Below are 8,329 nucleotides of genomic sequence, written 5' to 3'. Positions count from 1 at the left end.
TCCTCTAGCTCAATCTTTATCTGTATCGCTCTATGTATTTGAATCTCTTCAGATCTATCTGTATATAGCTGTCTATTGCTCTAGATCCATCTATCAATCCATCCCTCGATCTCTGTTCGTGTATCTCTCTTGGTATCTCTCCAGCTACCTGTAGCGCTCTTCCTCTAGCACAATCTTTATCTGTATCACTCTATCTACCTCTATGTACTTGACTCTCTTAAGCTCTATCTCTATATAGCTCTCTGTTGCTCGAGATCCATCCCTCAATCTCTGTCCGTGTCTCCACGTTTATCTCCAGCTACCTCTAGCCCTCTTTCTCTAGCTCAATCGTTATCTGTATTGCTCTATCTCGCTCTATTGTTCTAGATCCATCTATCAATCCATCCATCCATATTGATATCTCTACCGCTCTGGCTTGATCTATTTATATCTATCGATCTATATCTCTATGTCAAACTCTCTATTGATCTCTATCTAGCATTTCGAAGAAATCCCATTGCGGTTACTGAGAGCATCGAACCCAGAACCAATCGAGTTTGCCCAGATTGTGTAAGTGGAGCAGGGGCATGACCGCAGAGCCCAACGTAGACGTCAGGGTGATGGGAATTCCGATGGTGCATATGAAGACGCGCCGGTCCGACACCAAGTGGAGGCCAAAAACGAAGAGAACCACAGGAGGGAAGTAGGAGACGACCGCCATGACCAAGCTGTTGGTGAGGGTCTGAATGGCCCTCTGCTTCTGCGGGTGGACGCCTCTGCCGCTCCTGCCCGACGCCATCAACGCGTACAGGATGCACGCGTCGCAGATGCCGATGATCACCATGGCGACGATGAAGTACGACGTGGAAAACAGGGTGAAGTACAACATCTCGGAGGAAAAGTAAAACCCGGCCGTGGTCAAGGTCACGGCCCAGACCGCGGCCGCCCCGACCGCCCTGGGGGTCAAAGTCTTCATCCTGCGGTAGAAAATGGGGTGAACCACGGCCACGTAGAAATCCAGGCAGATGCACGCCATCAGGAGGGGGCGCCCACAAATGTTCAAAGTGTACACCGCGTTGGAGACGGCGTCTATTAACCTGTTTTTTAATTCAAAATGATTGACGATGACAATCGGAAGGAAAAGTAAGAAGACGGTGTCCATAGATGACAGGTTCAGGAGGAACAGATTGTAGGAAGTTAAAGCAGCTCCGTCCCTGAGGGCCTTGAACGTCTCCCGCAGGATGACGAAATTGGCGGGAAGGCCCACCGCGCTGCAAATCACCGAACAGACCCCCCAGATGTACGCCCCGGTCTCCATGCCAAAACAGAACGCCGACATGCCTCCGTCCCCAAAATGTGCCGAGCTGGAAGAATTGTTGGCCATCTTCGAAGTCGCTGCGTCATAACAGAACGGATCCGAGAACCGTTTCTGGACGACGACGTCGACTGCGCGTGGATGTCGTACCTCCCGTCCGCGATGCCCGAATAACAACAGCTTGCAAATTCCTGGCTGCTTTTGCCAGGTGCAGCACGTATTTATGGAAAAGAGGAAGAGAAAGGACACGGGCGGGGTAACGCGCTTACACTGACACGGCTCGGTTCATTTTCATCTTATTTGGGAGTTTTCTTGACTAAACCAAGTGCTATGGAAGCACGGCGCATGTATATTACATTTTCAGAATCATCTTTATTGGCAAAGTGTGTCAAAACACACAAGGAATTTTTCTCCGGCTTATGCCGTCAAATCCTGACGAGTCCTGTGACTCGAGTCCCCCGACCTCCGCTGTTAGTCTTTGGAGACCGACAGCATACGCTCTACCGTGTCTGTTCGACTTTACCAGTCACACTGAACACCAGTACTGACCCAGTTTAAGTGACGGGAAGTACTGGGTCCGAGAGGTGCTTCTGGATCTCAGACAGTCCCGAGGTTGCGTCCAGGTTGTCCGGCAGCGACGGGCAACGGAGGGAGGCGCACGTCCTCGGGTTGGCGGGGTGAGGGCGTTTCACACTCGAGCCCAGGTGAGTTCCGGTCCGGGGCCTGCTGCCAAATGCCGACTCCTGAAACGTCTCTGTGAATTTCACGTCTGAGTGCGTGGAACTCTGGAGTAACGCAAATGAAAACAATATGAATCATACCCTGTATTGGGTAGTGGGAGATGTTTCATCATTCAGATGTCTGTACTTTTAGACTTTTAAAGTTTTACTTCAATAAAAGAATAGAATCATTACTTGTGCTTTAACCAGTCCCCACACCTCCCCTTCCCTACAGGAAGTACCTCTACTTACTGGACTGGGTGCTGGACTGTCTATCTGCAAGGGGGCAATGTGGTACATGGCGTGCAGCACGGGCGTTCCACCGCCGTACAGCCTCGTCGAGTCAGTCGGGAGTGTCCGGGACGACACGGTGCTGTAAGCCGGAGGGACGGGCGCCATCTGCCGTTGAAGAAGCTGGAGGATGACGTTGATGTCTGCTGTCATGCGGGTCTCCAACCTGAAGAGAAGTACAAGAGAGTCAAGTAAGTTCGGGCTCATTATTCCCGCACCCACGGCTGAATGGGCCGTGGGTCACCCCAAAATCCTGCAAATCCGCAATTGGTTGATGTGCCGGCAGATGAACGTGAATGGTGAGACCTTCCCCAGGCGGTGCACGTTCATATTTTCGTGCCCCTGGAGTCTGGACCGTTAAACTCACCGGTTTAGCTGTGAATGCAAAACCTCTAGTCGAGACTCGAGTTCACTCGGCCGTTCCTCAGTGAATGGCGGCGGGTGGTAAGAGTGGCGGACCGATGACGATCGCCAGGCCCGACTGGAGAACTGCTGAGGTCGTCGATCGCTCCAGTAGTGGAACATTTCTGGCACATTCAAAGACGGAACTGTAGACAATGTAAATCAAACAATGGATGGTAGTTCCATCTGAATCTTTGGAACTTTTGGGCTCTTGGGGAGTATTTCGGCAGTAGTGGGAGACTTAAGTCGATTCAAATGATTTGAGTCAGCCTTAAGTCGCCAATTCTCGGACTTGGCCAAAACTCAACAGTGGTACCTTGACGACTCCGGTCCAAAACTGCTTCCCTTCCCACCGACGCGCCACTTGGGGGTAGCAGCTGCACCTCAGAGGGGACGTACTCCCTTCTGCCTTCTGCAGAGGGGTAAAGCTCAACTTTGGCGCTCTGACTGAGAGGTTTGGTCGAGTCTTTGCTGGACTGGGAACACAAGGAACTGCAGCTACAGTCGTCTTCCCAGAGGGCTCGGGATGGGGAGCAATGATGCCGGCAGGACTGAAGAGGGTAAGCGTCCTTGTGATCCATTCCATCTGTTTTGAGACGATGAAATATAATGACTCCATAGCTGAGTTAACAGCAATATATTCAAAAACGCCTCACCTGGTCTGATTCTGCAATCCAGAGAGTGGATTTTGTGTCTTGGCCTGTGGCAGTAATCACTGTCTTCACCGGAATCCTCACTTGAAATTGGCGCCACTGTATCTTCCTCCTAAAGACGGGACAAATCCATGTTGTAATTGTCTTTACATGCCCAAAGCTTCCAGAGATCTGCCAGAGTATTTCCAAACCTACGTCTCTCAGGTTGAACGTCACGTCCAGGTTCTTCCAGAAGTCGTCTGCAAACCCAGGGTACACGTCCAGAACCTCCAGCAGATCATCCCTCAGAATCCAGTGCAGGTCGCAGTACGTGATTGTGATCACATCCGAATTGGACTTCCCGGGTTCATCGTAAAGGTGGATCAGCTCACCAAAGATGTCGTTCTTTTCTACAAGAGAAGTTTTCATTGATTCAAAAAAATGTTCTCATCAGTGGTCATCCATGCATTTGGTTCTTGGGCCTCGAGTGTAGACTTAATCCACCTTTAAATGCCACCAATATCATATTAACACAGAGCAGAAATAGATTTGAACAAGTGCCGGCTGGTAACTTGAAAAACTGGAAAGTTCACAAGTCAAGGTACCAGTGTATTGGAGTTTCGGTTTCAAATGTAGGTCAGTACTTCTCACAGTGTTTAGAGCCAGCACAGTATCTAATTAGGTTGCCGGTGGATAGGCTTTACCTAGTATGGCAACCGCTACGTCATCCCTAATGACCTGGACAGAACCTCGTGAGATGAAAAAGAGCGAGTCAAGGATGTCGCCGGACTGGATGAGGGTGTCGCCCGGAGGCACGTGGACCGTCCTGAACCTCACGGCCAAGGCCCGCAGGCAGGCCTGGCTGCCTCCGCGGAAAGCCTTGCAAGTCTGCAATAGAGATCGGTTCAAGTGCAAGCAGATGTCCGCTTGCAAGGACTCTGGGAAGCCCTTCAACACCTGCGTAAGAGAAGAAGACGATGAGGTCGACCTTCAGAGATCCTCAGGTCTCAGGACTAATAGAACCAGACGTAAACAAATTGAAGCAGTGTTGTGTTACGGCGTTAAGTTTACGGCGTTCATATCGATGCCGTTGGTGTAGGACCACGCGTGCTGGAAGTATTCCTCCAGTCGTTGGCGTAGGTTGACGGGGATTTGGTGGAAGCGTATAAACTCTTTGACGCGAAGCATCTGGGTGTGGTAGCGAGTTGTCCCCGAGTACAACCGCTGGATGATTGCCGACACGTTCCCGAATATGCTGGCATACATCAGAGCTGAGAGGGAGGGAGCAACCAAAACAAAATGAACAAGCTCGTTCGAGTCAGGAGGTTTTGGTCGGTTTTTTAAAGCCGTGTTTCACAATCTTGAGTCCAGGACAGTCTACTAAAATGTTTTCCTGTCATATTCATGGTCATATTCTTTTACGGTTGAAAGAACTAGTCCTTTCCAGTTCTTACATACTTTAAACGAGGAGACACGATCGACTCCACCGCCGTATTTAAACTATCGTATCGAACCCTACAAGACCTGATTTACTCACAGCCGATGACCATGACACAAATGGAGAAGATCTTCTCGGAGTTTGTGTTGGGGGAGACATTCCCGAACCCGACACTCGTCAGACTGCTCAAGGTGAAGTAAAGCGCCGTCACGTATTTGTCTTTGACAGAAGGGCCGGAGCTCGAGTCGTTGTCGTTGTAGGTCTTGCCCAGTTGCTCTGCGAGGTTGTCCAGCCAGCCGGTCTCCGTGTAGGGCCTCTCCACAAAGCCGATGGCGTACCAGATGCAGGCGAGCCAATGGGCGATGAGGACAAAAGTGCACATTAGCAGGAAGAGAACAGCGGCTCCGTACTCGGAATAGCGGTCCAGTTTTCTCGCGACGCGGACCAGTCGGAGCAAGCGAGCCGTTTTGAGCAGACTCGTTAAGGTTGCCATCTGCGGAAGTCAGGAAGACCTGATCAGAGAACTGCAGTCGTGCGGTCTGGAATCACTGAGCAGCTCGACAGCGGTCTTACCTCATCAGAACCGGACCTAAAAATGAGAAGGTCAAAGGGGATAGCTGCAAAAAGATCAATGGGGAACCACCCTTTGATATAGTGCTTGGCGATCTTGCCGGGCTGCGTCACCACCTCATCGTTGTGGTCCACGTAGGTGGTGCGCAGGTTGATGACGATGTCCACGATGAACAATATGTCCACCATCAGGTCGGCCACGTTGAGCGGGTTGCACGTGTAGCCGCAGCTCCTCTGACGCACGCCGCTGTGCTCGTCCAAGAGGAACGTCGCCGAGTACGGTGTAAAAACGGCTGTGTAGAGGACCAGGAGGAGAATGATCCAGTCCCAGAAGGCCTTGAAGGGGCTGTAGTGGAGCAAGATCCCCCGCGTTGTCTCTGGCACTTGGAGTTTGTATTCTGGCAGCACGTCAGACTCCAGAGAGAGAACCTTAAGCAGAAAAACATCATTAGTCCGTTTGACTTTAAATCTCTCGTTTTCTATGGAATAGTAATCGCTAGATCTGGAATGTCCAAAGCAAAACAAAAGACAAAGAATATTCGAGTACACGAAGCGAAAGCTGGATTCCAAGGATATCAAATAAATACTTCAAAGGTAGCAGAGAGTAACAACAAGAAGGAAGTCGACCATCAGTAGGAACAGAGTCCAACGAGTAGAATGGAGGCGGTTGAACTCTTCTCGGTTGTTGACGACGTAGGCAGCTGCAGTCCAACCGCCTCCAATTCCACTTTTGAGGATTGCTAAACGGAAACCTCAAGAGACTGATCTCCGTCACCATGTCTGCGCGTCTTCAACTCCAGTTCCTCCAGTGAACGGAAACCAAAGTCCTTCAGATTTATTTCCACGCTGTACAAAACAGATGGACGAAGAAAAACATCGTGCTCGGGTGCCGGCGGGGACGTTTTTTCCCCTTTCGTCCCGTTTGAAGCTTCTTTTCCCGATCGGACGTCCGTAGCTTTTTGGATACGCGGGAGCTCCACTCGCACCCGGCGTGCCACAGAGGCAGTGATGCAGAATGCCGAGCCCCTGGGCGGCAATTGAACATCGGCTCGATGGAACGTTGCTCTCGTTTGTCACCCGGAAGGAAAACGTACAGCCACCCAACAAAGCACTGATTTTTCCACTTGCGTGCCAATTAACGGCACTCGTGAGCGCAGGAGCTCTTTTTAAAACCCGAACCCGGCAACGTTCCCTGGCTCCTCGCGTCATACCTGGGTGACCTTCTCTGTGACGTTGTGAGAGCGATCCTTCACCTTGGAGGGGGTGAGAAGCTCCGTCCTCGAGGCCGGAGGGGACTGGGGGTCGGGACCCCGACCGGCCGCCTCCCTGTACTTCTTCGGGTCCGAGTCAGACATCTACAAAAAGCCGGCGTCCCGTCACCAATTCTCGGTGAAAAGCTTCAACAATCATTTCTCATACCTGACTTGAATCTCTTAGATCTTGATCCTTCTTCTTGACTCCAAGAACCAAATCTCCATGTTTCTGTTCAGGAATATTCCGTCTTCCCCATTCTGGGCACGTAGCGCGGTTGCGAATGCGGACGCGGGCGTCGGACCCTCCTATCTGACCCGGCGCAGCTCGCATGTCTTCGTCAACGCGGGAAAACCGATCGATGCCACGTGGAAGTGAGGGGAAAATCAATGGCTGCCATTGGTAAACAAAGAACTGAAGCTGGAGGGCGATTACAACGGACTTCCCTTGTTGACATACAACACTGCGTCCTGGTACGTGTCCTCGATTTAGTTGTTGCTACATATTTGGTGCGGTTTCGGTCGATAATGATGTCACGCGCCAGCATTTTTGACAATTATTTTAGAATGTTTATTTTTTTTTTTTTTTGTCGAGAAAAGCAGGTAATAAGGCAGGGGTGTCAAACTCATTTTTGTCGCGGGCCACATCGGAGTTACGATTTCCCTCGGAGGACCCTTATGGTGAAATCCATAGAATTGCCTCCTCATATTCACAGGTGAAATTTATGAACCAGTTTTGGAATCAGAAATCAACCATTTTTTTTATGTTTGGTCACACAAAAATGCTGATAATATCACAATATGATCATTTAAGATGTATGACAATTTTAAATGTTGGAACATACTTTCCCAGGAATCCTGGATTTTGACACCGAGGATTTGCCTTCGCCGGCCGGATCTGGGCCCCAGGCCTCGAGTTTGACACCCGTGTAATAAGGCATCGTCAATGGTAACTTTTTTGTTTTTCTTTCGTCATGTGCATTTTAAGGTACTATTTTTGATGGAACCTGGCACATGAATACACGTTTTAAAAATATGGTTGAATAAATCCTTAAGCAAAATTGAATTTTATATGAATATAAATCTTACCGTAGTATTACACTAATTCCAGGAAGATGGTTGCAAATAAAAAAAAAACATTTTTGAGGGTGCTCAAGAGATATTTGCTATTTTAAATAATATCTGTTTTAGATAAATAATACATTCATAAAAAAACAATAAAATAAAAAGAAATAAAATGAATATATAATAACAATAATAAAATCCCATTTAGAAGAGCTAAATTTACATTTAGTCGGAGGAGATCACAAAGTTACTCAGCAATTTTCCTGTATTTTGTGCATGGATTATTTTCAATTTTAATGATGGGGGGAGAAAATGTCATTCAATTCTGGAATGGCCCATAACGTACATAAAGTGTTCAATATGTTGCATGCATAGCGCTAATGTGTCGTCTTATTGACCGCAGTGTTGCCAGTGCAATAACGGCGAGCGGCAAACGACCTGTGATGACTTCCGTCCTTCAGATTTGACCTCGAGTCATCTTTTGCGATGCATTTATCTTTTTGAAGAGGTTATTGTCGCTGTTCCGTTTATTCACGCTGTGGCTAAAGAGTGCTTTGCTCATCAGAAATGATTTAAAAAATAAAAAAAAAATGATGTTGCGGTGTCATTGGCTCAAAATTTTTCCCTGAACCCAACAGTACGACATTTGTACTTTTTACTTTTTAGTG

The 8,329-nt window shown here is 48.8% G+C and overlaps 1 protein-coding gene and 1 long non-coding RNA gene across 2 annotated transcripts; one reads left to right on the top strand and one right to left on the bottom strand.

Moving 5' to 3' along the window:
- Window positions 1-1,848: 1,848 nt before the first annotated feature.
- kcnh6b (potassium voltage-gated channel, subfamily H (eag-related), member 6b) lies at window positions 1,849-6,701 on the bottom strand. The gene is made up of 11 exons (XM_061811117.1): window positions 6,558-6,701; window positions 5,350-5,775; window positions 4,876-5,269; window positions 4,410-4,609; window positions 4,038-4,295; window positions 3,541-3,743; window positions 3,363-3,469; window positions 3,023-3,292; window positions 2,672-2,852; window positions 2,266-2,470; window positions 1,849-2,079 (listed from the first exon to the last, which is right to left on the bottom strand). The coding sequence occupies exons 1-11, from the start codon at window positions 6,699-6,701 to the stop codon at window positions 1,849-1,851; spliced, it is 2,619 nt and encodes an 872-aa protein (XP_061667101.1).
- A 147-nt stretch (window positions 6,702-6,848) lies between these two features.
- Window positions 6,849-7,539, top strand: LOC133495283 (uncharacterized). The gene is made up of 3 exons (XR_009793534.1): window positions 6,849-7,070; window positions 7,197-7,312; window positions 7,450-7,539. It is a non-coding gene; the product is annotated as an uncharacterized LOC133495283 (long non-coding RNA).
- The last annotated feature ends 790 nt before the right edge of the window (window positions 7,540-8,329 follow it).

Source organism: Syngnathoides biaculeatus, chromosome 22 (assembly GCF_019802595.1).
Source record: "Syngnathoides biaculeatus isolate LvHL_M chromosome 22, ASM1980259v1, whole genome shotgun sequence".
In the NCBI taxonomy this organism is placed as follows: Eukaryota; Metazoa; Chordata; class Actinopteri; order Syngnathiformes; family Syngnathidae; genus Syngnathoides; species Syngnathoides biaculeatus.
The sequence above is the reverse complement of the archived record's forward strand: the minus strand, read 5'-3'. Positions and strand labels throughout refer to the sequence as shown.

Coding starts and splice junctions, on each gene's coding strand:
- kcnh6b (XM_061811117.1), bottom strand. CDS start 6,701: ATGTCTGACTCGGACCCGAAGAAGTACAGGGAGGCGGCCGGTCGGGGT. Junction 5,776..6,557: donor TCACAGAGAAGGTCACCCAG/GTATGACGCGAG, acceptor TTTCTGCTTAAG/GTTCTCTCTCTGGAGTCTGA. Junction 3,470..3,540: donor AGAGACGTAGGTTTGGAAAT/ACTCTGGCAGAT, acceptor CCGTCTTTAGGA/GGAAGATACAGTGGCGCCAA.